Genomic DNA, 27,558 nt, shown 5'->3' with positions numbered 1-27,558 from the left:
TTTACAAATAAAAAATAACCAACGTAAAAGATTCAGTAATACAGACATTTGTTTTAAGGAATAAATGTCAACAAGGCTTGCCATAGACAAAGCAGAGCTCTCAGCTTTTTTCAAATTCAATTAACCTGTGACGCTGGCCCGTTTTGGCGCGGTCCTGCGCTCTGATTTTTCGCGCAAGCGTTGGTTTTATCTGTCTGTTAACACGGGCGAACATGCGCGCGCCGTGCTGTGCGCGAGGTCCACATGACGTGAAAGAACAGGATATTCCTCCAGGACAGTTTGAGGGTTACTTCTGCACCTGAATGCGAGCAGAGAGTGGGAACTCGACGAGAAAGATCGCGCAGGTGTTCAGCAGCCCGATCCTCGCGAAGAATGTAACTTCTCACCTGCGCATAAGGTAAGTCACCGGAGCCGATGCTGCTGCGCTCGCGATACGCTTGAACCGACAGTCTCCTGCTCCAAATCTAAAAATCTTTATGGGGAATGATGAAGTGTTGGATACAGTACGGGTGGGGCATTTAGACAGGTATTTAGCGCTTATATATGTAAGTAATTGAACAAATACATGACAAGTGCGTCTTTATTCTACAGGATGCAGAGAATGCGTTACATAAGCTTTGTGTCCATTATTATTGCTCTAATCACGCTATAGCTTGACACTGAGAAGATTTATAGTAAACTCTTGAATTAGCATCATTAATCCTGCCCCCTGCAGAAGCTCTATATGAACAGCTCACAAACATAGAGGTGCTGCTGCCAGTGTCTTATGGTTATATGTGGCGATTTCTATTAATATCTTTGCTCCATTTAAATAATCCCAACCCACTTTAAGTGCTTTATATCATGGGAACACTGTGACATATCATGAAATTAACAGACTATGATATATAAACAATAAATCAGATTACTATAAATATGTAGACTTATTGTCTAATATTTCTGCATAGGTGTAATTAAATGATTTGCTAGATCACAGGAGCTTTATTCATATTTTATTATTAGTTTTTTATTAATATTATTTAAATGTTTATTTTTGTATTTTTCTCTTCTTTTTCTTTGTATCTCATTTTGCAATTTTAATATTTTGCTTTCTGAATTGTACAGTAATCGGCTGCTGTTTTTAAATGTGCTATATAAACAACAATTTTAATTATTTTCTAGTAGATACACTACTAGATACCTATAACTAGTAGATACCTATTAAATGATCATACATTTGAACTATTTTGGAAAGATGTATGTGTCAGTTTATGTGATGTCGAACTAAACTGCATCCACATCGAACAATAATGACACTATTTCCTTCTGCTTATAGCTAGCTGAATTGAACTTGTTTAAAATTGATAAACTTAACACAGTTATTGAACTGAACTGGGCTGTGTTTATCAAAAGCATAGTAAGCATACATTGAACGCAGCCCTGAACCAACTCTGAGCTATGACACTGTTGCTTTACTTGGATTTATCTCGTATTTGATGTATTTTGTATCACTGTATCACTGATTCACTCTCTTTCTTAGAGGCTGCTGGCCTGTGAATGGGACTGTGCTGTGGCCAACACTGCTTTCGGTACTTCAGTCAGGACTATGTGCTGCCCATGTGCCACTCTGAATGCACTGGCCAGCTGTTTGCGAGAGCAGGGAGGGTGGGGCGGCCCACCGGGGGCGAGGTGGAAACAGGGCAATGCCCCCTCCGTTCCGGATCGCGGTGCTGGGAGCTCAGGGGGTGGGCAAGACGGCCATTGTGCAGCGCTTTCTTCACGATGACTACAGTGAGGTGGCGGTGTCCAGTAAGACACGGCGGATGCATCTTTCTGCCGCAGTGCTCGATGGTCATGTGCATGACCTTCAGATCACAGATTATCCAGCCATCAGCAGCTTTCCTGTCAGCTCTCTACAGGTACAGTTACCAACATACCACAACCCTGGACAGAGTCTAATAATATGACTCTGATCTGACCCTCTGTCAGGACAAGGTTTATAACATTTGAGGTACCCAAACGAACCCACCCATAGGGAAGGGAAATCACTAATGAGATTTCTGAGAGAAAATGACCCTGTGTGTCGCTAGAGTAGCAGAAATCTGTAAAAAATGGTATTGTTGTTATTAAAGTAGGGATCTATTTCTACCTGTTCTGGTCTAAAAATGACTAATTCATTCATTTGTTTTAATTAAGTTATGGACTTGTCTTTTCCCCTGCATGTCATATGTGGACCTTTGTACATTTTAGGGAAAACATCTAAGACATTTTTTACAGTGTGTGAAAAGATTGTCTACAGATCTAAATATCAACTCTAAAGATTTTGAAAATCGTCTGTATGTGTGTCAACAGTTAGTATAGTTATTGATAGTTATACTATTTTTTTATTTAAAACATAACTCTGTTATGCCTGTGTGAAAGTCACATGTTCATATTCATGTACGGCAGGTATTGATTCAGTTAATAATAGTGGTAATAACATTTACTGTACAAATAGTATGTTGTAAAAACAGTTTTCCTCACACTTTTTTATGAAGCGTAGCTGCTATCAAATGAGAATTCTTATTTTTTTTTTTAGCTGATTCTGATATGCAGTCTTGGACACTTTATAAACTCTTAATTTTTTTTAAAGCCATAAAAACATGCAATGCAATGAAATGCTTAATTTTAATCATATGTCCATGCAAAAGTCATTTTATACAAATTGAATGGTTCATGCACAATCTCTGAGATATTCAGTCCTGTGAGATATTCAGATGTAGCAACAGTGTCAGAGGGTGGAAGAGCTTTGCGAAGTGCCAATGAAGCAGAATATTTTCAGTATTTGATATGGGCTTTAGTATTGTAGAATGGTTTATAATGAACCAGTAGCTTGAGAGCGCATAGTTCTGTGTAACACTTGTGATTTCAGACAGCTCGAAAGGATAAAAGAGCCACTTGAGCAGCGAGGCCTTTTGTCTCAGTTCACTTTTCTTTTTCAGTGGTGTCATAATGATTCAGTGCTTTAATTAGTGACAATGGGAAGAGACGATTCTTTCATAATTTTACATTTATAATTTTATTCCCAACTGGAGTTTCCTGTCAGAGAACTAGAAGTTAGCTTGGGCTATCATTAACTAAATGATTTAGACAACTGTTTTTCTTGCTTCAATTGCAAAAGCTAGCATTTCTCCTCAAACCATGTCCATTATAACCATAGTAACAGATTTGATCTTAAAAAGCACCTTCTACTAAAACATATCATTTGTTTGTAACTTGCTGAATGTGCCTTCAGTGTGCCCTCTATCTCTATATTCTGTCTTTGTCTCATGTATCTTCACATGTCTGATATACACAAATAGATGGGGAGAATAAGAATAGGGTGCTCATCCTCTATCCTGTTTTAATTGCTAAATTTTATGTTTGTTTTCTGTATTTTTAAATTATTGATTATAATGCTTTATTTAGTATAGATGATTTGGTTAAGTAGATTTAGTAGTGGATATAATTATATTAATGAACTATAAGAATATGAAATAAACTATCAATCAGACAGCAGAAGGCATGTAGTACATTGTGTATAACAGGTTTGATCATGTTGATAGAGGACTTATGTAGGCTAATGTTAACTGAAGTTTGGATTTGTTTCACATGATTGCTCTGTGTGTGTGCAGGAATGGTCAGATGTTTACTGTCGAGGCATTCGGAGCGCTCATGTCTACGTTCTGGTTTATGACATCTGCTGTTTCGACAGCTTTGAGTATGTCAAGACCATGCGGCAGCAGATCTTAGAGACCAGGTACGTGATGCGAATACAGCCTCATTTTATTCCTTCACACCTTTACATCTTTGTGCCCTTCTCTCTTCCTACTGCACTTTATCTGCTTGGACCTCTGTTTTTGTCTATTCCCTGCTTTTTTCTGTGCTGCTTTATCTCCCTCATGTTTCCCAACCCTTCTTTTCTTTTTCTTCAATGTTTGATGCTTGCTGTAATTACACTCAAAAGGCGAGACCCTTCTGTAATCATGCGCTGCCAGCACACTGGGTCATTTCTTCATCATTTGGATCCAAATCAACAGAAATGCCTTCCCTTCTCCTCTGCTGATTGCAAAGGGCATGTAATGTCATCATCAAAAGCCAATTCAAAAGCCTCAGAGACTTTTTGCTTTGTACCAGAGTAGGTTTGATGATGATGATGATGATGCCTAATTGTGACTGGTTTGATATCTCTTTGATATCATTCACTGTTTGACTTGATATCCATATGTCAGCACTTTTAAAGAGGTGCAGCTTTAATTCATTATCACATTAATGTGTGAACAAACGCTTTTTTTCTTGCTCTGATTAAATAAGTTGGTGTTTTATAATCAATAACATACATATCTGAGCATCCCTTACACCACTTGACATGTGAGACTAATTTGTTACACACAAACCATGCAAGACCAAATAGGGTATTTTTAACAAGTTAAATGTTTTAGAACATATTTATATTTATATTGTCACAAACTGTAAACTATTATTGCACAGCTCTATTTATAAAATGAGATATTGTAACTTTACCCGCTTACATACAGCACACTCAAATAAAGTGATATAGCAATTCGCAACTGCCTGATATTTTTTAATTGATCACCAAATGCAACTCTTTTACCATCCAGTTATTTATATAAAGTTGGATTTATAAGTACATCCAACATTATCAACATTCATCATATAGATAAGACGATGTGTACTATTACATTATATCTCAACTGCTTGATTGCTTGTATCACTGCAATGTAATATAATACAATACAATATGACTTGTTTTCAGAGAATATATCTATGTACACAGTTAGGGTTTGTGAGATTTATGCTTAAAGATTAGAAAAATATTTTTTAAATAGGAAAAATAACAAAAAATATTTCTGAGGTGTATAAATTAGAATTGCTTAAGAGAGAACAAATTGGTTTGCAGAAAGAGGATCCAAGATGCCATGTCTATGAGAGTAATACACACAGAGGCAGTGATGCTTCATCATTATTGAAATTCAGCTCAGTCACTGATTGGCTTAAACGGTCCGTGTGGGCGTCCGCGGTGAGCCTGTCACTCAGAGGCAGATTTATTGTAATCAATGGCGTCAGCTGTCATGCTTCGCTTGCGTCAAGGCCTGAGCTGTGAGGCAGGCGCTTCCGGTGAAAAACATTCATGTTTTATTGATCCAGGCAGAACACAGTTAAGTCACCTTGGCCCGACACTGCCTCACAGCCTCTACCGTACAATACTCAGAGGATGGGCTGGTTCGATTCACTGATCTGATCTGCTAATACCCAACAGAAGTGAGAGCACGGGCTGTCAGTTGTTCCTGTGATAAGACAGACCATGCTACAGTAGTGTGAGGAATTAAAAGAAAGACAGTTAATTAATCTTTGGTGAAACAATAGCCATTGTCCTCATCTCAGAGAAAGTTTTGTATTGAGCTCTGTTAACATTTCTTATGGGTCCATGTACAGTAGCTGTCCAAAATGTACAGTAACTGACAGAATTTTAAGGCTGGGCAGCAACATTTTGTTGTCTTCTTAAGTTACCATCCTTTCAAGGTTTTTTTTTTTTTTGGTGTGTGTTAAATTCATATCTTCTCTGACCTTTGGCATCAACAAGGCATTTTAACCCACATTACTGCTACTAACTACATTTACATTTAGTCATTTAGCAGACGCTTTTATCCAAAGCGACTTACAAATGAGGACATTGGAAGCAATCAAAATCAATAAAAGAGCAATAATATGGAAGTGTTATAACAAGTCTCAGTTAGTTTAGCGCAGTACACATAGCAAGTTTTTTTTTTTAACTAGATATTTTTTGGACCATTCTCTGTAAAGCCTAGAGAGGGTTGTGCTGCAGGAAATTTCCAGCCGATTAGAGTTTATGAAATACTCAGACCAGCCCGTCTGGCGTCAACTGATGCCAAGTTCAAAGTCATTTAAATCACCTTCCTTCCCCATTCTGATTCTTGGGTTGAACTTCAGCAAACCTTCTTGATCATGTCTACAGTCCTAAATGCATTTGGCAGTGTGTTTGGCTGATTAGACATTTGTGTTAACAAGCAGTTGAACAGAGGTGGCCGGTGAGTGTATAGAGAAAGAGAGAGAGAGAGAGATGATAATAAATTAACAACAGTTTATCCGATTGGTGGACTTTTCTTAATCATTGTGGTGCTGCTGTGATTAATACAGGATGTTGTGGCTGTACAGCTTCACTGGAGGAGCATTATAGTGTGTGGTGTTTCTGCTTATGTAGAGCATCTCTAATTAGACGCCTATGGGATTCTGTTAAGGTTAGGACATAGACAGGCGGTTTTGGAACAGACCCTTTGAGTTTGTACTGTAAGTCCCCAATGGCAGTTAATGTTATAGTCCTTGCTTTCAGTCATGTCAGTCAGATCATGTCAGTGAAGGATGAATTGATGTACGCTGCACAGCAATCCAGACTGACAGTCAAACCATCTAAATTTTAATGACTAAATGAATGAATCAAAGAACAGATCGAGTTAGTGATTGAATGAAGAATGAATGCAGTAATAAATGAATTCTGTTGCAGAGGGACTCTGCTGTGTTTGAGAATGAATTGAGTGTGTCAGAGATCAGAGAACAGAGCTGTCTGTCACAGACAATGACTGATGGACAATGCTGGTGGTTCCTGTCGATTCAAGACCCAGAGTCACCCGGTGACTGACAGCATGAGGTCTAGAGAGGTTTGGGGCTAATTGTGTTTACGGTCCAATCTTCTTATCAGTACACGGACACACATCAGACACATTTTCTGAGGTCAGCTTTGAATGACTCTGAAGTTCTGTTATGAATCCACATCTATGGACACCCAGAGCTGTAGCTGTTGGCTCGCCATTTTTTCCATAGAAGAGATCTATAGTTAGCTTTCCTGCCCAGTTTATATCAGTCCGGTGCAGCTCTGTGGAAAGCCTCTGTGAAGTGCAACAATTGGAAATCTATTTGTCTTTTTTCAGAGCTGTCAGAAGCACAGGTCATCTCAAACGGAGATAAGCGAGGAGACATGAGCTGCTCTCCGGGATCTCTGCTCTCTGTTGGAGACAGGAAGAGAGGCCGACAGAGCAGCCCAGCTCCCTGTACAAATGACGGCTTCACTTCCTGACAGCTTGTCACCGGAGCAGTCTGCACACGCAATGCGTGCGGGAGGCTGCTTATAGTCACCGATGAGCTAAAGATCCTGTCTCAGACCAATTTCGCTGTAATTGGCATTCCATTTAAAATTGGCTGGCTTTTTTATTTTTGGTTGTATTTCAACACTGAACCAAAGGTTTTCATATTAATGTAAGATTTAGTTTACTTTTATTTTTAAAAATTTTTTTATAATAAATATTTTAATGTTCTGTTTAAGGACCCACAGAGAATCAGAGTCAGGAAATGTATGCCAAGGGATATGAATTTGTAAAATTATTTGTGTGTGAAGTGTGCAAGAGTAGTATATAACAAATAACACAGCAAATGTCAATGTTTATTAATCTTTTTTGAAAAACAAAGTATGTGCAACCTTTATTATATATCCAAATGATGTCTGTACATTTAGAATATAATGGAGATGTGTTTGGATTATAATAAGACATTATTATATGTATTATGCACAGGCAAATGCATAGATGTATACTGTACACAGAAAGTTGCATAAATATCTGAAATTTAGCGCAAAGGGCTGTGGGTGTGATGAAATAATTTCTGCATCTTTAGTCAGCTGAAAATTAAAGTAGTTTTCAATGGAGAAGTCGTGTGATCTAAAGCCATCCAAGGGCTAGTTGTGTCCTTGTATCATTTACACCTTTCAAAGCCCATTAACAAATATTTTCTAATATTTCAGTGTTGTGATGCAAGATCATCTCTTGCATCTGTGAAGTAACCACAGAGACAACAATTTGCCTAATTTCTATCCATACAAGCAATATGTGATATAAAACATTCACATAATACTTTTATAATATTTTTTCTTTTAATATTTTGAAGAAAAAAAGAAAAATGACATGCAACATCCTGACACAAACAGTTTAGGCATATTTTATAATATTTTTCACGTCTTTCCTACAGAAGATGACGTGTGATACACAAGCTTTAGGTTTAGGTTCATCTTCAAGGTAACAGCAATACAATTTGATTTGAAAAAGTATTTTCAAAGGCTTTTCCTAGAAAGTTGAAAAGAAGTTCTTTCATCAACATGAATGCTGCTGTTCTATATGTTTCCATGGATTTACACTAATATGCGCCTTGATGCATGATATGCCACTTTCTTCTGAAAGCATCCAGAATAGATGGATGCAAAGAGAGCTTCAGACAACACTGATATAGAGGTTGCTGAGTTTGGCCCAGACCACATTTATTGTATCAGTGTGATGAAATTGCAGACCAAATTGATTCTTTTGATGAAGACATTCCACTTCATACAATCAAAGCAGGACCTTTATAAAATATGCTATATTAAAATACCCATTTGAGGTTATTATTAAACCACATTTTATGAGCTGGAGAAACAGATAATGTATTAAAATCTGTGTTGCCAAAATGAGAAACTCTTAGTTTGTTGCCTTTTTCAAACTAAACGTTTTTTTTTTTTTTTTTTTTACATTTACTTATTTTTAGTTTTTAGTTTTTTTGGATGTCTGTAACAGAATCCTGTTGCAGAAAGACCAAGAGTCACGAGACACAATGTCTGTTATATTTTCCATTTATGTTTTTATGCGGGTGTTAGTATTACAGTACAGTATTATATCAGATAAATTTCTTATTATTAGCCGATACATTGCTGAAATTAAAATATAATGCTATTTTTTAGTACGTAATACTGTCATTTTAAATGCTACACATAAATTTAAACATAAAATTATTTTGTAGCTACTGTATGAAGTTGTATATTAATTTTGATATTTGCTAAAGATTAAGCAGTGCAATAAAATTATTAGTGTTTTTAAAGATTAAGATGACTGCAATGATAATCTAACGATAAATGTAAAAAGTAGTTGGAATGAGCATGAACAATTAAATATCCAAAATTCTGTGATACTAATATTTTTTTTTTTTTTTAAATTGACAATATGGTAACATTATATTGTGCATCCCTAGTTCTTTTTATTAAATTCCACTAGGGAACAAAAACATTTTAGCATTAGCCCTTCCTTTGTGTGTTAATTTCAACATATCTCCTAACGTCAAATAATGAACTAACAAGTCTAAGACTTTTTTTTCAAACAAACAAACAGAATCAGAAATACGTAAGGAAGACCTGACATATGAATGTTGAATTCACTTTTAAATGTAGCTCTCCCAAAAATTAGAATTCTGTCATCATTACCAAAGCGTTTTTTCCAGAGGCTAGCATATTTTTTCAGTTGTTTTAAATGGGAGCGCTGCATTTTTAAAAAATGCCAGGAGCATTTAGTGCTGAGTCTTTTCAAGCTGAGCGCTGGGCAAACAATAGTGTGTTCAGTATTAGGATTGTTAAATCTTGGGTATTTAAGTTTTAAGAGAAATAACAACATTATGTGCAAACAAATTGCAACGAGGTGGTTGTTTTGCAACAAGGTGTACACAGTTCTGTTAATAAAAGCTGACCTGCTGGTAAAGAAGTGACAGGTGTAAGAAAACAGGTTTATTTAATTTTGTCCCAGTCCATCCCTGGTTAATCTTTCTTGTCTCCGAGTATTCATGTCTGTACCAGATGGGATTACCCCTGAACTGCTACGAATATTGATATGAAAAATAATGCTTGCAATATTTAATTCACGATGTGTCTGCCACATTTATTCTGCCTATATTCAGTATCATAGTAACCAAAGCGTCTCACAGCTATGTGTTTTCAGCAGAGCGCCCGGTGTTTTCATCTGGCTTAAAACGCTTTTGTGAAAACACGGACTAACTCACTTTCATGTTGTTCCAGACCCGTATGACTTTCTTTATTCCATAGAATATAAAAGAAGATATTTTGTGAAACATTTCAATGTTTTTTGTGACCATCATTCATCAAAATATCTTCTTGTATGTCCACGGGAGAAAGAAAGTCATACAGGTCGAGTGAGTAAATGATGACTTTTTTCTCTTCATTTTGGATGAACTATAACATTTTTTTTTAATTGTCATTTTGGTTCCATAAAGAACCTGTTACATCCATAACAAGTTACTGAAAGTTGTTTTTCTGTGGTGTCTGTGGATTATAATTAGATTTGAGCCAACTTTATATTTAAAATTGTTTTTGTTTTTTATATTTATAGCATGTGTGTATCTTTCCACAGACTCAAGGGCTCTGGAGAGACGCCCATTCTGATTGTCGGCAACAAGCGTGATCTGCAGCGAGGTCGCGTCATCCCTCGACACAGCGTATCTGACTTAGTCCGAAAGAGCTGGAAGTGTGGATATGTGGAGTGCTCTGCCAAGTTCAACTGGCACATTTTACTGTTGTTCAGAGAGGCTCTCCGCAGCGTGGGTTGTGCCCGCTGCAAGCACGTCCATGCCACCATCCGTTTCCAGCGGGCGCTCAGGAGAGAGAGATGCGTCCTAATGTGAGGTCACTGTTTCTCTTCTACAGAGCTCATTCTAAAGCGGTTTATGTCTATGGACACTCTATTATTGTGTGGGCAGCTGGAACTTAACATTTGGGATTCTAACTATGGACAGACAGATGTGGTCTTATAACAGGAAGTCCCTGTTGCTTCATTACTTAAGCCTTCAAACTGATGTCTCTGCTTTTGGCCTGGAAGAACACAACCAATATCTCTGCCTCTTATCTTAGAAATCCAAACTGCCAAAAGGCTGGTGGAAGACAACTAAATTCAGCTTTAATATTACATTAATACACTTGCTTACGTTCAGGCCAGGACAGCACAGCACATAGACGCTCCTCTATGCTTATGAGTTTAAGGATCTTCCAGTTCCTGCAAGCAGAAGTGTTTCCCAGCTCAGGTGCCGCATGCAGGCACTGATTCTGCAATACACCACACAACACAAATTATACAAAGAATCTATGTTCTATGGATACTTCTGTGTTTTTAAAGGGATAGTTCAATGACAAATGGCATAATTTACTCACCTCTGTGTTGTTCCAAACCCGTCTGACTGTCTGTCATTTGTGGAACACAAAAAGATAATGTACTTTTCGCTCTTTTCCATGTAGTTATATACAATGGGGAGCTTTCAAGCTTCAAAAGGGATGCAAAAAATGATCCATACTGCTCCAATACAGTAGCTTTATATAGGAATTTCATGGGAATTCACCAAAAATCTTCCTCTTCAGTGATCATGATGATGTGATAACCCTCTGCTGCAACCGGAAGTAGATCTCAAACCAGGGTCCTCAATAAAATAAAATGAAACTGTCCTACATTTGATCATACGATCATTTCTCAAATGTGCATACGTGTGATTCAGAGAATGAATGTACGCACAAAAAACATGCATACGCTTCTCTTTCAGATGTTAAATTTATTAATCGCAAATAATCTTGAAATTGTGCACAGCTGAATGCTTTCAGATTTCATCTTGTAAACGCAGCCTAATTAATGTCATTAACATATAATAAGCAGCAGTCTACGTCCAAATCCTTTATTTGAGAATATGTACCTCTGCGCACTTTTTGTGCAACACCGTTTTTATGTACCTTACTGTACAGTTTCAAAGAGAAATGTCTACTGAGTGATGGTAAAACACTGGTTCAATTCGTGAACCTTTTTTTATGTTGAAATAGCTATGTATTTCTGTGTTTTTATTATGTTGCTTCTGGTATGTATTGCGGCGGTTCAGAATTCAAATAACCGGGGACTGTCGCTAAAAGTTAATGCTCTGTCGTGTTGGAAATACACAAAACCCAACCCTAAACCTACCCGATAGTGTTAACAAATACAAAACTGATATAAAAACACATTTGATGATGCAACCGTGCCATTTCAACTTTCTTATATGCAGATTTAAACTGCTTTGTTGAACCGTGGTTACACGGAATTCGAACCGGAGTTCCTCACCTCTCAAGTACATCTCCGTACTCCATGAGCTACCGAACGAACCAACTGCCTCTGAAAACCCATAGATATGAAGCTGGATATGTGCGATGCTAACATTCAAAAGCATCCGTTTTCAAATCTCCCAGCATATTAATATTGTTTTGAAGTCATAACCTGATTTTCTTCAAGTAATTGTGCGAAAATTTACTGCCTCTAGTGTTCATTTATTTTGGAAACTGCAGTGATATGTACTTATTGGTACGTATTTAGCGTCTCACTAAAAAGTGCACACAGGTACATTTATGCCATGAGACCAGGTAGGCTTGGACACTGACATGATAATAATCAGTTCTCCACAGACCGTTTTTATAGATCTGAAAGTTGGTGTGGATTTAAGCGTACACACCCTCTGAAAACAGTTTTGTGAATCAGATCAACCTATTCATTGAAAAGATCTAATAAAGGTTCATTCATAATTCAGACATTGCTACTTCCAAGAGCTTGGGCCTTGGGTAGATGTAAAGTTTTTTAGTGAATAACAACTTGAATTTCAGGCTGTTTGAGATACAAAGGTCTCAGATGGCTTTAGAAGACGTGCAGTACACTCTTAAAAATAAAGGTGCTTAAAAGGTTCTTCACAGCAGTGCCATAGAAGAACCATTTCTGGTTCCACAAAGAACCATTAAGTCAAAGGTTCTTTAAAGAACCATCTCTTTCTTACCTTTTTATAATCTGAAGAACCTTCTTTCACCACAAAGAATCTTTTGTGAAATGTAAAGGTTCTTCAGATGTTAAAGGTTCTTCATGGAACCATTTAGACAAAAAAAGGTTCTTCTATGGCATTGTGAAGCACCTTTATTTTTAAGAGTGTATAGTGCAGTACAGTATTGTTTAAGCATTATTTTTATACTATTATAATATTCATTAATATTTTGAATTCACTTTTATTTTTATAATTTCAGTGTTTATTTTTTTATTTGTCATTATATATATATATATATATATATATATCATGTATGATTGTATATATAATATATGTGTGTATATATATATGTGTGTGTGTGTGTGTGTGTGTGTATGTATACTGATATATATAAACAGCTTCTATATCGATTTATTTTATTTATAATTATTTTTTTTCTATATAATTTTAATTTTAATTCTAGTTTTGGGTTTAGTACTTCAAAATAAACGTGTTTCAGTTTGCTACCTAGGCAACATTTTAAATTTTTGAAGTTTTTCATGTTCATTTAATATTCATATTTTATTTCAGCTATTTCAATTACTGAAAACAAATTTTTTAATAGTCAAACACTTTTGTGGTGCTTTTGCATCCCTTTTGATGCATGAAAGCTTTAGTCTTCATTCATTGCATTTGCATGGAATAGTGACTAGAAAATAATTAAACATTCTTTTAAAAAGTCATGAGGATGAGTAAATAATGACAGATTTTGAACTATTTCTTTAGGGTATGACTTGATACTGTGTCTTATCCCAACGTAATTTTTGCCACGGTATGAGAATTTGCCCTACTTTGAAATGGTGCAGGCATATTAAATCATAAAGGAAAAAGGGAAATATCATTTCAATGTAAATGTGTTCTAAATGTATGCTCTTACATTGTGAAACCCACTTTGTCATGCTGAGGCTTGAACGATGTTTGTGTGCGGCAAGAAACAAACTAAAAATATACCCTACTTTAATAATTTAACTCACCACATCTCTGGTGCACATACAGACCAGCTTCTGCTACACACCCCTAGTCCGATCAAATATATGTTCAATACAAATGTCTTCATGTAAAGAGCACATTATTCAATAAATGGACACTGGACACAAAAAAAGCATCGTCGTCTGTGTGTTGTATGAGTACTAAATCAATACCTACATCAGTATCTGTTCTTCAGAAGTAATGTGTCTGCCCTGCTGTTTATGCAATGCACTACACGTACACAGTTATTACAAAGTGTGATTCACAGCTTGTACTATTTAAATCAGCGAGGCAGTGCGTAATATTGTGGCTCACTGAGGAACGACTGGTGCTGGTGAAGATTACTAATGTTCATTAATCTTTAAATTATCAAAGAATAATTTCAGGTAACATGACATATGGAAGCATGTTTTCACATTTTTATTTTACGTTCTAAGTAATTGGATGAGATTCTGCGTAATTTCAAAAAGCTGAATTTAATCTTTTTATCCCGAGTCCACAAAATTGAGGTCCCCACAGTATCATGCTCTCACAGTCCTCTAAAGATATCTTCAAAGTGCTCCTCTCCACTGACAAGAGTCAGGGGATGTTAAGGAAGGGGGAGCGGGGGATGAAAGGGGACTGGGGTTGGAGGGAGAAAACAAGGAGAAGAAAGTTGCAAGGGAGCACAGCTGCTGTACTGTGACAGACTGCAGTTCTGACGAGGCTATTATTAACTCCAGACTTATGCCGAGAGTTATTTATAAAACCAGCAGCCAAAACACTGAAGCACAAGGTGACTGGAAAACGCCAAGGAAGAAACGCTAGCGGGATGCTTGGTGGAGCTGACAGGAATAAACCGCATACAGGGCAAAAACCTTGTCCGGTCATGACATATTTACAGCATGTTACAAAATGTTAAAACATAATTCAAATCTGTTCATGGACATGAATTTTGATGTGGCAAACATTCACATAGCTCTGATGTCAGTGTATCGGTTTTTATTAAATGGGGCGAGTTCCTCTCTTTCATCATCCTCAACTATGAAACACCGGATTACATGGAACATCTGATCCGTCACGTCTACAGGCCTCCCTACTGCCCGAGTGTGACAATGAGGAGAAATGCTCAAAGAAAAAAAAAGGATATCAATTCAGATGACTCTCTTTGCAAACTTTATAATGTCTAATAAGTCAAAACCAAATTATATGTTAAAAAGCTCTGCATGGATATAGCATAGTCAAACCAAAAATAAAAATTTTGTCATCATTTATTCATGCTCATGTCATCCCAAGCCTATATGACTTTATTCTGTAGAACACAAAAGAAATATTTATTTAGTCCATACAATCAAAGCCAGTGGGCTCTTGTGTTTTTTGGACCCCACTGTTTCTTATAATAGACAAAAACAGTTGAAACATTCTTACAAATAGACTTTACAGAGTAGGAAAGAGTGGAACTGATGAAGTAAACATCTTGACAAAGAGTTAACATTTACATATTAATTCATTAGACACTAAAGAATAATGAAAAACAAAACAAAACAAAAAATACTTTGCTATGGCATTAACTGTTGTCAATGAGGTTTTGATTAATTTGTGTACTGTACTTTTTGATGTACAGTATGTATGTGTGTAAACAATATATGTACAAACAATTAACAAGCCACCAACATCTCTAATTTTAGTTAAGGCAACTTCAATCTTTGATGAAAGTGCTGTGATTTTTGTAACTGATCTTGAAGGCTTTCAGAAAAGTGCATTTTTAGCAGGTAAAACAGTCCTTGACCAACATATGGCTCATCTGAACTGGCAGTCAAATTTTCAGTAAACTCTAAAATGACAAAACTGTGAGTTTGAGTTGTCGGTTAAACCCAGGATTCAAGATCTTGATCTGCATGTGGCTCCTTGTTTGATCTTTGGCATGTTGTTGTACTTGGTATTGGGATCTGGGAGTTTGGTTTAGTCCAAGTGTTTCCTCCAAGGTTGTCTGTACCAAAAAGCCCACGTTGGGAATCGTTTCCTCTCTGGTTGGGAGAGTGTTCCTCGTTACTGTTTGTTCTTTTGTAGAAAACTGGCGTTGGGATCTTTGAAGGCTTTTGGTCAGACCTGTGATCACGTCTCGGTCGCACACAGGGTTTTAGTTTTATCTTGAAGATTGATGGCACTCTTTCTGGCTTCCTTAAGGATCTCCTCTGTCTGAATGAAGAACTCCTCTGTTTCTTTACATGTTCAGTTCTTAAACTTGATACTTTTCCTTGAGGAATTGTGGTCTCAGCATTGGAGTTGTCAAATGACACCTTCACAAGTTCAGCAGTCTCCTTTGAATCCATACTGGATCCCAATGAGGACCAAGAACTGGTCATGCAAGGTTTAGAGACCTTAAGATGATGTGTGGTTACGTGGTCTTCTTCCACCTTCCCTCTGAGACCGTGAAGAGTGTTCACCCACTTCTCGACTGACACCTTCTCCAACTTCCTTGGGCCACCGGAGAGTTCAGCAATGACTGCATCAAAAGCCCTGTTTCCACTGTTGGGTGTCGCTCGATCAAGACTTGCTGATCTGTTAGATCTTTTACACTGGGATGGGATCTCTCTGGAATTGTTGGGATTCTCATGGTTCTTCTCATCAGAGCTAGTGCTAGTTTCAGAGTCAACGCTTAGCTGCTGTAGATTAGACAAGATTTCCTCTTCTAGGCTCTTATAGACGATGGCTTCCTGAGCAGGGCTGAGAGGAGGAGGAGTGAAGAGATAACTTCTCTCAATTCCTCCCTCTTCACCTCCTAAATCTCTTTGAGACTTCTGAGAATCACGGAAGCGTTCGGAAGATTTACTTGAGCTGTTAATGTGAGGAGACTGCACAATGTTCAGCACCGGTACGGCCAAGTGCTGTACCTTCTTGCTGACTGATCTATCTGCTGTTTGTTCAGTTTGGCCTTTCTCATTTATATCCAGAATATGTTTAATTTTATTTGGGGACTCTTCTTGAGAGATCTTAGCTGGTGTTCTAGGTCTGGTGTGTCGTGCTTCTGAAATGGCCCCCACTAGCCCTTTAAAAGGAGAAAAGGTATTGATGAAATGTGAACTCTTTTTGGGACCCCCGGTGTCCTCTGGATCATGAATGGGGATGTTCGGAGGTTTGTAACATGTTTGTGTATTTCTCAGAGGATTCTGAAAGGTTCTTTCTGGACTTTCTTGCGGATCTGAGACAAGGTGTGTTTTGTCCTGGTTCTCTCGTCCTTTTAATCCAAGTGTGGAATTTTGTCTCAGTTTGGAAACAAACTGTGATTTGGTCCATGTTTGTCCCAGGTTCTTCTCAGGCACTTGCTGGGGTTGGATTTGACTGGCATTTCTCTGAAGGACCAGAGGAGTTTGAGGACGCTGTATCTCAGGCTGTGGTGTGGTAGGATGATGGGTGGCCCGTGGAAGACTGCTCGTGAGACGAGGTGCTGGTGACGCCCTTACTGCTTCTCTGCCTTTCCTGCTGGAGGAGTTTATTTTCAAGCTGTCTTTACTGTCAGCACAAGTGTACACACAAGATGGAGTACTCGGTCTCTCTCTTAATCTGGAAAAACACCCACACAGAACCTTGTCAGTGTCAGTGAGTCTGTGCTTCCTCAACAGCTGCTAATACTATCATGTATTTACAGATACATATATTCATTATTAAGCATATGGCCATTTTATATAATCAGAAGGGATTAGATGAAATGGACATTTCATGGAAATACATTAAAACAACCTATTTATTGGCCCCATTTAGACCTGGCATCAGCATGAGCTTTCTTTTGATTTGGCCTGGGACTGATTTTGACCACATTTAATGTAAATGCAAATGGATTTTTGTTATTGGCATTCAGTTATTGTTATTAGCATTTGCTTTATATTCTACTTCCACAATTTAAGTCATTATATGTCAACAATATTCAATTATTTTCCAATTTTACTGATTGTATTGCTCATTTCTCATCCCATAGATCCCACTTTTCTACCATTTTACTTATAATTATTATTATACTTTACTGACTGGGTTTATAAAGAAAGCAAATGCAAGAAATTACAGAAAGTTTTTCAAGTTATCTAGCAGTGTTTTAAAATTTGGTAAATGACAGCAATTAATGCAAACTCTCATATTATATGCGAGTATTATATATATATAATTTCAGAGAATGATTTTAATGAAAGTCATTTAAGATCATGGTTGCAAAAATGCAAACTGATGATTAAAATAGCAGTCTAAAATCCTTATGTTAAGAGTTACTATAATACTGCACAAATCAATGCACAGCATTAACATTATCAGGAGTGAAGCATGAATGTTGATTTCTTCCTTTTGTTATTCTACGAATTTTAATAGAACAAGTTAATAGCCAACATTAAATGTGGTGGTCATTAAATGTGTGTATGATAGAGACTATGGTATTAAGAATAATAATAATATGAATATGAATTAATAGCCCCTGTAATTACATGCTTGAAAAGGTCTTTGCTGAAAAGCGTGAAATTGCTAATGAGATGTCATGTTGAAGTGGAACAAGTTTGGTTTCTAGTGACTGTTTAATTGCTAAAGAGGCATGCACAGTTGTAAATTAAATAATAATAAAAAAAAATCTCAGTCCCTGTTTTTTGTCTTGCACACAAACTCTGTCTTGCTATGTTAATTCCTTAGACTCAGTGTGTTGTTATTGTTGGGGCTTTCAAACCTCAGATGACAAGTAATGTGTCTGTGAGAATCCAAGGGATTCAAGTGGATTTCTATCATCCTGTTAGCCAGATCTATGCCTGGGGAAGATTCTTTAGTAACCCAATCACATTTCAAAAAGTTCTGACTATATATACACAAGAAAATGTTAATTTAAAGCTGCAATCTATCTGAAGTAGTAACAGAAATATAATTTCAGTTTTCTTCCGTATTGTGTCATACACATGAGAAGAAGGATTATTGGGGGGGTGGGGGTTGAGCGGGGATTTGGTTCTATGCATCAGTTGTTGATTGAATGGAGGCAGATCTGAATGTCAATTTATTATTGTCAAATTATGTCAAAAGAGAGAATCTGCTCCACCGGAAGATCCAGTTATGATATTTTGATTAAAAATTACAAGGTCAAAATTTGCATATGCATGAACGAATCATTCACAATATCATCAATAAGATGATATTTGTGAATTTTCATTTCATGCCGACTTGACATCGTCACCGTGAAATCAAAATAGACCATATTTGTTGTCATAACACCAAAAGTAAACAGCTATTTTGGTAATGCTCATCAAACCGGAATTCAAGTATGAATGTGCTGTGGTCTGAAACGCCAACATTTCATGACCCAATCAGTAAAAGAGTCTCCAATGTTTCATACCAATGGTAGCTGACATCCTTTGACCTTACTCCAATAGAGAACTTACTTGTTAGGAGAGGGGCTGTTTTTTCGGCGGCTGGGCTGATGTTCAGGGTTAGGGGAGCAGGAGGAGCGTGGGGGAGAGGGCCTTCCTCTCTGGGCCCTGTAGGTGGCTGAAGGGGTCCAGACAACTGGCTGAAGAGGGGACTGAGTTCGGCTCAGCATAAGAGTGGTCTGAGAAGCACACTGGCCATCAGGTTGTGTTGTGGTAAACCGCTCTTTGATCTCATGGACCAGAGTACCTGGACGTGTGGTCAACTTATGTACTGATATGTATATGTGAAAGAGAAAAAAAGATAGGAAATACTGATTCAAGTCCTTAAAGAAGCTCTTTTAATATGCTCCAAGTGTTGAAATGTAATGAAATATTAATGAAGACTATACAAACACTATGCCACTAGGCATGATCCCACTACAATGTCTCATAATGTACCTCATAAAGGCAAACCAATCTTAAAAGGATAGTTCACCCAAAAATGTTTGGGTTGAGATACATGATAAACAACCACACACCTTTCACTGTTTATATCATTTCTTATACTCATTTTTGTAGGTAGTTGTAGGTGTGTGTTTGTGTGCATATCCACGTACCGAGAGAAGTGCAGCGGCAGGGATCATGTTTGTCGAGATAGTGCTCCAGGGTGTCCCATCCTCCGCCCACTCGCACCATAACATGATTCCTCAAAATCTACACACACACACACACACACACATCTTTATGAGCAAATGTCATCTGCAGTTGAGTCTGAGCCATTTATCTCTTGTTATCATATCCACAAAACAAACACTCTTCCATTTCTTTTCAACAAAGCTTCTGAGACAGTAAAATATCTGTTATTGACCATGATGGGTCAACACATATTTCTGCTTGTCTGTGCTGGAACAAGAGTAGTGCTTTGAAAAATGATAAATTGACAGTAAGTGATTTTATATACAGTACCCGCACAAATATGAGAGTGTTGGAGTCTCCAACCCTGTATTTGCCCTCTGATACCTTCACCATGGGGAACTGGGATGGGCAAGTGCATCGGCTTATCAGAAGCTGGACCTGCACACACACACAAACTCAGAAATGTTACTGGCATGACCCACACACCTCTGACAGTGTATTCTAAGCAGATGGAACCTGCCACTTTGAAAGCCTCCATAAATCAGTGAGGAAAGCCACAAATCAAAATGGCAGTCTAATTCAAAGTTCCTCTCCTTTTTCCTATCCCTGCAAATCATTTTAAATGGTTCAAAAGAGGCATGAATCTTATAGGTATAGGTGGATGTTAAGTTTTGACCTTTTGGGAGTCCTTGTTTCTGAGACATTCTCTTGCATGCCATATTGGTTTAATAACAGTGGGGCTTGTGTTATGGGGGGTGTAATGTCACTGGAAGGAGCAAGTGATGAGCTGCGTCACTGTGCCCTTGAGCAAAGCACTTAATTATAGATGGCTTGAGTCTGTAATAAGTGTACTTACACGCAAGTTGCTTTGGATTAAAGTACCTGCTAAATTACTAACGACTAACAACAAACAGTGACTGTGACAGAGAAACTGTTCATTAGACTTCAAGAGAGAAAAATATATATATTTTGAAAGCCAGAAATGTTTCTACAATTCTTTCTACAATTAAACATATTTCCCCTCTTAAATTCTCTTTAGTCTTATTCTCAGTACTGTACATACAGTCATGAAAATCATTTTGCCTGGACACAATTAAAAAAAAAGAAATAAAAAGAAATAAAATGTTATTTAAAATTACCATGATAAATAATTAGTTTATAATTTAAATATTTGTATATTACATTAAAAAAATTAAATATTATATATTATATAATTTATATTACTGAAAATAAGAGTGGGGAAGTTCTCAGTTGTTGTCAAACATGTTACAATGCAAAATCTTTATGATACTAATGTAGGTTTTATTTTCGTTATGGAGTTTTTGTTCTTTTAAATTTGCGGTGGGATGTGAAATATGTTCTTGACAGGCTTTGTGAGATTAACCTAAAGGCATCATTTCATCCAAATGCATAAACTGCTTAGATACTCTTATAAGCAGGTCATCCATTTTTTTTCTTTAACACTGGTCATAACTTTTTAAAAATCATTTACATAAAAACATATACTTTAATTTGAATCCGAAAAGTTTAATGAAGTTGACCGATTACTTCTTGGCTAACTGTTAGTCAGTTAGACTAGTTCTTAACACGTAGTTCTAATACAGTGGCTATGTTTGTGCAGCTGGCCCATCAACCGAAAGTGAATCTATAATTTTGACAGAATCAAAAATTGCTTAATTCATATTCTTTTCATAATTAAAATGCAATGCCTTCAGCACGTCAGTAAACATTAAGTAAATTTCATCTTTGACGCATCACCATCTCATCCAGATTGTGAATGTTTATTAGGCTCCTCTGTGGTTTGGGCTGAGCAGGCAAGTCCTCCATCTCTTCACGAATCTCCTCCTCTATCTCCTGCTCCAGCTGAATGAGGACCGGTGAAGCCATGCCGAAACGCGAGGCCCGTCTGGCCACCTCAAGAAGGCATAGCACAAAATTCTTCTCGTTCTTACGCAGGACAAGGTCATCCGTCTCAAACATCAGTACATCTGCATGGGGGAGAGTTTAGGATGGAAACAGAAAACAGAGTCTATAAGAACAGGTCTAGGACACTATAGTTCATTTATGTAAGTGAGGATAGCAAAATAAAGTAAACTATGACATATTATAACCAAACATTCTTCATACAGTGGACTACCAGTAAAACTGATAAAAATTTGGGACCAAAACTTATTTAGACACTTTGACCTGACTATGTTTTGCTTAAGTGTTTTATCTTTAATTGCTAATGTGAACTTTTTACAACACAGACTGAACAAAATTAAGCATTGCTTGGTAACTGGTTGACCTAAATTGGTATATCGTGTACTTAAATGTAACAGCTGACAGCTATTCAACCTTATTCATTACATACCTTCCAGTCAGAGTTATCTGACATTATCAAGATTAATTGGTTCTGACGGTTTAACTCAGTTTGAGTTCTTGTCATATTTTATTAACATTTTTTATTCACTAAACTATATCAAATAAACTGTGATAATGTGAGAAATGTTGAAGGTGTCTGATTAGACTTTGGTTTGACAGTAAATAAAGCAAAAACAAAGTTTCCTGTTAAGATAGATAGCATATAATAGAAAACATGTATTCAACTGGTCACGTGATTTCAGTGGTGGTCCCCATCTAAAGCTTTTATTAGACACTATAACTGGCGTCTCATGTGAGTGAAAATATGACATATTTATCCAATTCACTATTCACATTTTTACGTATAAAAAATTCAATGAGGAAAAAACTCGTTTAAACGTGAACAGCCAAGTTTCTCTAGTATCGTGAGTTCACAGCACTCTCTAGTGGTTCGTGTCATAATTGCAAATACGTGATTTTCTATCAAACTAATTGTATGCTCTGTTGAGTAATAATTTTATATTAAACAAATATGAAACGTCTCATTTACATTTAAAATAATAAAATATACCTGGAATGCCCATCTCTTTTCGACACCAGTTGATGAAATTGGTGACATTATCCCGAGCCAGGAATGTTGCCGGATGGGCAGAGCTGACGAAAGTGACTCCAGAAGCGGGCAGATGGATCTCCGTGGGTCCGCTCCTCTTCTCAAAATCATCCGCCACGCGTGTCACGTTATTTGCGTGTGCACACAGCAGCGCACCTGTCTCTAACACCTCCAAAATATTATTCACGTCAATCTCCATGCTGTATAACTCTCCCAGCCACTCTGCCAGGTCTTCTTTCATGGCATAGAGATATTCCTCACTCGATTTAAAAGGTTTGATGCTTCGACTGGATGCATGCTGAATTCCAGACATGGCTTGGATTGTATCAAATCAATTTAATCGATTAAAAAAAAAAACACACACATCTAGGATGACCCAGTATTATAAGGGGAAAAGACAGTCGTAAAAAATTACGTTAGCAGCCTAAGTTACTAAACTGACAACAAACCAGTACCACTTAATACTCTACTATTAAGTTAAAAGTGTACGTTTCATCGACTCCAAATGAAAAATATATATATATAGTCGTTCTAAAATTTAGTGTAAATATAATTTCATGAAATGAATCGGTTGTGCAGTGTTGTGTTGCAAAGTTTCATCGCTTTTTGATGTGTTGTCAGGGTGTGAGCGCAGAATATCGTCCCTGGTTACCACACAGCGTCTAAACCCAAACACTCCACTTAACCATTTACTGCCCGCGACATTAACACCAAATATCGAGGAATATTATATAAAGAAGATGAATATTTGTATAAACTCTACCGAAGTGTTACCATCTTAACTATAGCATAGCGAGATAAAACCGCAAAGGGGTAACGTTATATATCATAAACATTAGGACTACTGGTTAACATTTATATGTAAACAATTGTGTGCAAAAAATTAAAATAAAACCTTCTACAACTATCATATGGTATCTACCGCCACTCATAACAACACACTTTTTAAAATCGAAAATTAGGTCATAAAGCACATATTGTAAGAACTAGAATAATGTTAAAATGGTTTTAATTGAAATATTGCACGTATTTTGAGATCTTGTTAAAAGTTTTTAATTAAATATGACGTCACCCTGAAGGATCACTGCCACTGCCTGAACTGCCATGTCAACAACTAAATGCACATAAAAAAAGACATCATAATAATGCATATTATTAGAGGAAATGTAACAAGAAGGGAGTTAAAAGAGAAATTGTTGTTTCAAAGGAAACATGATTTACTTTAATAATATAATGATAGATCTTGGATGCTCATGCAAAGTAAATACAGCTTGTAGCCATTCATATTTATACATTTCACTGAAATGAATTCATCACATTTTTGTTTATCAAATTAAATAGTGCATTAAGTCATTTGAAACATTAAATAATAATTATTTTAGCATATTCCATGATTATTAGTGTCTTATTTAAGCATTTTAATTGGGAAATATTACCTCCTTTTAACATAAAGCTCTTTTGTTGTGCTGTTAGTTACAAAACTAGCACTAAATTTGTTTTTAATTCTGTTTATTTTTCTTCTTCTTTCCTGAAAATTCTCGTCTTCTCTTTCTATAATGATGACTACCTCCTCCCTCACTGCGACTGGTGAAGCTGGGCATCGGTGGCTCAATCTCTCCTGGACGTCCCCCTCTGTCTGGCACACTGCCCATCAGTACCTGCAGAAACAAATCTTGTGCATAAATCCATTTTTAAATCTTTTCTTATGCACATTGCAACACTGAATTTAATGCATTCAACCCTGGAGAAAAAAATCAATTATAGTTACAAAAATTGAGGTGAAGGGCACCTTGTGAACAGCTGTTGAAGGCCCTGCTTTAACAGGCCTAATGCGAGACTCATCCTCTCTGGCCGCCAACAGCGTAGCAATGGAGACGGAGGACTCAAGAGAAGTTGTGAAGGTTTTCATGGAAGAAAGTAAAGCACTGCGTTCCTTGAAAGAAAATAGGGAGAATTTGCTCAGTGAAACATATTATAATACATGCTGGCAGATTTGCAAAAGAGACAATCTTTATACCTTTCCCCTCTCTCCCCAAGTAAAGGATTGTAGTGTGACATGGAAACGCTTGATCATCATTTGGCGCCGACATTCATAATCCTTACAGAGAGCTCTGTTGATGTCATTAATCTTTTTCTAAGAAAAAAATTTATGTGAAAATATTTGTTTAGGGACACAGCTCTAAAAAAAAGGTCAATGTGACTCTGTAATACATAATAGAACAAAACGACAGCATACTGCTAAAATGCTCTAAAATGCTGTTTAAATAGTAGACAAAAAGTATTTTGGCCCGTTTGGTGTTTGTCAGGTAGTCAAAAAAAATTACAACTTGAACATCTTTAGAATCCAAGATGTAGTTTTCAAAAGATTTTGAGAAGTTTGGCGTTCCATCATTTGCTCAGCAGTGGATCCTCTGTAGTAAACAGGTGCCGTCAGATTGAAAAACTGAAAAAGCAAAACACTGTTTTTGTAATAAACAAACCTATCATTAAGATGTTTTTAACTTCAATCCTTTGCTTATAGCGAAAATCGATTTAAAAATCAATCTTGTCTGAATCAGAAGAGAAATATGCACAGATCAATTACTATTTACAAGTGAAAACAGTTCTAAACAAATATTTTGGTGGATTTTGGAGGACAACGGGACTTTTTCACTGTATGAAGTATTATTATGGACTGGTATTTAAGCTGAAGGCAATGGTACAAAAATAAAAATGCCTTAATGATGGATTTATTTCTTACAAACACACAGTTTTTCACTTCACAAGATGTTAATGACTCTCATTCTGATGGCACCCATCCACTGCAGAGGATCCATTGATGAGCAGGTGATGTAACAAAGTCATCTACATCTTAAATGGTCTGAGAGTGAGTAAAGTTTTAGCGAAATTTCACTTTTGGGTGAACTATACATACATACACCTGAGTAGGTATAAACAACAAACAATACATAACTACAAAATAAATTAATAAAAATAATTAATCAATATAAATCAACAATTTCTGGTCATGCTTCTGCTCCAAAGTTTGTTTGTTTTTCTCAGATGTGCACATACCATTTCACTTTAATACATACCCATTGCTCAGAGTTCAGACTGGTCTTCAGTAATGCTTCTGGCACTTCACCTTCTGGAAGTGATGTCAGCCGTGTCTCCACCTGAATACATGACGCACATGTTAGAGATCACCCAAAAAAAAGTAAAATCTCACTGGTGATGTTTCTTACCTCTGCACAGGTATCACTCATCTGAGAGGATGTTTCTAAGCCAAGAGTCTGAAACAGTTCTGCAAGATTTTTATTTACTTCTTTCCAATTAGTTTTATCCTCTTGTGCTGGACTGATTTCCTGATGCTCGTCTTTATTGCCCACATTAAGACTTTCCCACTGTCTTTGCTCTTTGCCCTTTGACTCACAGCTCTGTTCTGTGTCTTCTGGATGACTCTCTCTGTACGTCAGCATACGTGCAGCCGCCAACTCTGACACCAAAAACTCTGTCAATTGAAAGGTAATATGTACAGTAGCTCTTCACAGAAAATCCTAAAAATGCACAGATTGAAATCCAACCTTACCAATCACTCTGAACAGCAGAAGTGGGCTAAGGTGCTCTGATGTAAGAGCATTTTGAGGACAGGACATCTGCTTCAGCATGTCCCTCAACTCCCCGAACAGAACTGCGCCACCAACATGTCGTGCTGAAACACAGTTACATTTTATCCATAATGTAACACAATGAAGGGGAAAAAAAGGGGGATGGGGGGATGGGATGGTTAACTAAAGTTGTGCAAAATGTTGTCTTATTGTGAACACTGAATTTTTTTTTTTTTGTTTTTTTTGGTAATAGGTTTAATTCTGTTAGCACGCAGGCCTAGAATTAAACCTAAAAATAAATGATTGTTATTAGATTTCAAATTCTATTAATTCAAATAACTTATTTCTTTAAATTATTATTAATGATTTAAATATGATAAATTGAAATCCCTTATGCACTCATAACATATTACTAAAAAAAAAAAGAAAAAATATGTAAATTCGTCAGTGAGTTTAGGAGTGTGTAGGACAGGTCTCGGCTGTGTTACCTGGAGCATCAGGACAACTCTCTCTTAGTTCTGAGACCAACCAGGTGAGCAGCGGGCAAGGTAATTCGTCACATTTACATTTCTTCAAGCACTCTCTGCTTTTATACCTTTGAAATATTAAAACAGCTGTGACTGAAATTATCTTGACATAAACAGAACAACATTTTAAATTGTTGTTTATTTCAGCGTTACTCACCCAAGAGCTTTAATCAAACTGATTATACCAGTGTCTCGCTCCATTGTCAAAAGTTACACTGGTTGTATCGTGAGTTTTTCACTTCCTGTTTCACTATCTATGCCTGAAAACAGACGTCGAATAAAAGTCACGCTCTGCCGAATGCCGATAACCGACTGCAAGACGAGATTAATCGATCACAATTGATAGAAACAATTCAGTCGTCCTAATCAGCGACTGCGCGGATTCCTTTTGTTCTAAACTAATCAGATATTGCACAAATGTTGCACTTTAAGACACTGATTTTGACGTGTTGATCTTTCAGTGTCTTGACTGTTTTATCTTTTGCTTGCAAATGAATACCTACAACTTAAATAAAACGTAACTTTAAACGTAAGTCAATAAAATATACAGTAGATACAAGAAGATAAGTAATAAGTGATTAAAATTTTAAATATGTGTGACAAAAAATGAAATCTTTATTATTATTATTATTATTATTATTATTATTATTATTCTTTTATTGGCATTTATATTCCAGTTTATAATTGAAGAAATCTAGAGTGGATATATGGAGTAATACTAATTAATTATTAATTGCTTTGTTTATTTGGGAAGAAAATGTTGCATGGTTCTTTTAACTGAGATAAAAACATAATGTATTTAATTTACCTTTTTTTGTTTAACAAATTGGATCTATGTACCTTTT

At 36.6% G+C, this 27,558-nt stretch overlaps 3 protein-coding genes across 3 annotated transcripts; 1 reads left to right on the top strand and 2 right to left on the bottom strand.

Moving 5' to 3' along the window:
* The first annotated feature begins 79 nt into the window (after nt 1-79).
* On the top strand, nt 80-12,671 carry LOC109090732 (ras-like protein family member 10B). Its single transcript, XM_019104573.2, has 4 exons — nt 80-397; nt 1,520-1,898; nt 3,633-3,757; nt 10,251-12,671. Exons 2-4 carry the CDS (start codon nt 1,611-1,613, stop codon nt 10,519-10,521), a joined length of 684 nt encoding a protein of 227 aa, XP_018960118.1. The 5' UTR covers nt 80-397; nt 1,520-1,610; the 3' UTR covers nt 10,522-12,671.
* A 2,016-nt stretch (nt 12,672-14,687) lies between these two features.
* LOC109090719 (GAS2-like protein 2A) lies at nt 14,688-23,579 on the bottom strand. Its single transcript, XM_042724876.1, has 6 exons — nt 22,561-23,579; nt 21,405-21,634; nt 19,977-20,084; nt 19,628-19,724; nt 19,044-19,302; nt 14,688-17,205 (listed from the first exon to the last, which is right to left on the bottom strand). Exons 1-6 carry the CDS (start codon nt 22,910-22,912, stop codon nt 15,510-15,512), a joined length of 2,742 nt encoding a protein of 913 aa, XP_042580810.1. The 5' UTR covers nt 22,913-23,579; the 3' UTR covers nt 14,688-15,509.
* Nucleotides 23,580-23,858: 279 nt separating this feature from the next.
* Nucleotides 23,859-27,026, bottom strand: im:7138535 (uncharacterized protein LOC797998 homolog). Its single transcript, XM_019104570.1, has 8 exons — nt 26,871-27,026; nt 26,675-26,781; nt 26,168-26,290; nt 25,824-26,089; nt 25,674-25,754; nt 24,617-24,733; nt 24,389-24,532; nt 23,859-24,257 (listed from the first exon to the last, which is right to left on the bottom strand). Exons 1-8 carry the CDS (start codon nt 26,912-26,914, stop codon nt 24,099-24,101), a joined length of 1,041 nt encoding a protein of 346 aa, XP_018960115.1. The 5' UTR covers nt 26,915-27,026; the 3' UTR covers nt 23,859-24,098.
* Nucleotides 27,027-27,558: the final 532 nt, after the last annotated feature.

This window comes from Cyprinus carpio, chromosome B5 (genome assembly GCF_018340385.1).
Source record: "Cyprinus carpio isolate SPL01 chromosome B5, ASM1834038v1, whole genome shotgun sequence".
Lineage (NCBI taxonomy): Eukaryota > Metazoa > Chordata > Actinopteri > Cypriniformes > Cyprinidae > Cyprinus > Cyprinus carpio.
The sequence above is the reverse complement of the archived record's forward strand: the minus strand, read 5'-3'. Positions and strand labels throughout refer to the sequence as shown.

Bases quoted from the DNA above. Each gene is read 5' to 3' on its own strand.
- LOC109090719 (XM_042724876.1), bottom strand. From the start codon at position 22,912: ATGTCTGGAATTCAGCATGCATCCAGTCGAAGCATCAAACCTTTTAAA. The intron at 19,303-19,627 runs GTACGTGGATAT...TATACATATCAG, and splicing joins CTGCCGCTGCACTTCTCTCG to TACATAAGTTGACCACACGT. The intron at 17,206-19,043 runs GTAAGTTCTCTA...GTGTTTTTCCAG, and splicing joins AACAGCCCCTCTCCTAACAA to ATTAAGAGAGAGACCGAGTA.
- LOC109090732 (XM_019104573.2), top strand. From the start codon at position 1,611: ATGCACTGGCCAGCTGTTTGCGAGAGCAGGGAGGGTGGGGCGGCCCAC. The intron at 1,899-3,632 runs GTACAGTTACCA...GTGTGTGTGCAG, and splicing joins TTCCTGTCAGCTCTCTACAG to GAATGGTCAGATGTTTACTG. The intron at 3,758-10,250 runs GTACGTGATGCG...ATCTTTCCACAG, and splicing joins CAGCAGATCTTAGAGACCAG to ACTCAAGGGCTCTGGAGAGA.
- im:7138535 (XM_019104570.1), bottom strand. From the start codon at position 26,914: ATGGAGCGAGACACTGGTATAATCAGTTTGATTAAAGCTCTTGG. The intron at 26,090-26,167 runs GTAAGGTTGGAT...TTCAATTGACAG, and splicing joins TCTGCTGTTCAGAGTGATTG to AGTTTTTGGTGTCAGAGTTG. The intron at 24,734-25,673 runs GTATGTATTAAA...TTTTTTTCTTAG, and splicing joins GTCTGAACTCTGAGCAATGG to AAAAAGATTAATGACATCAA.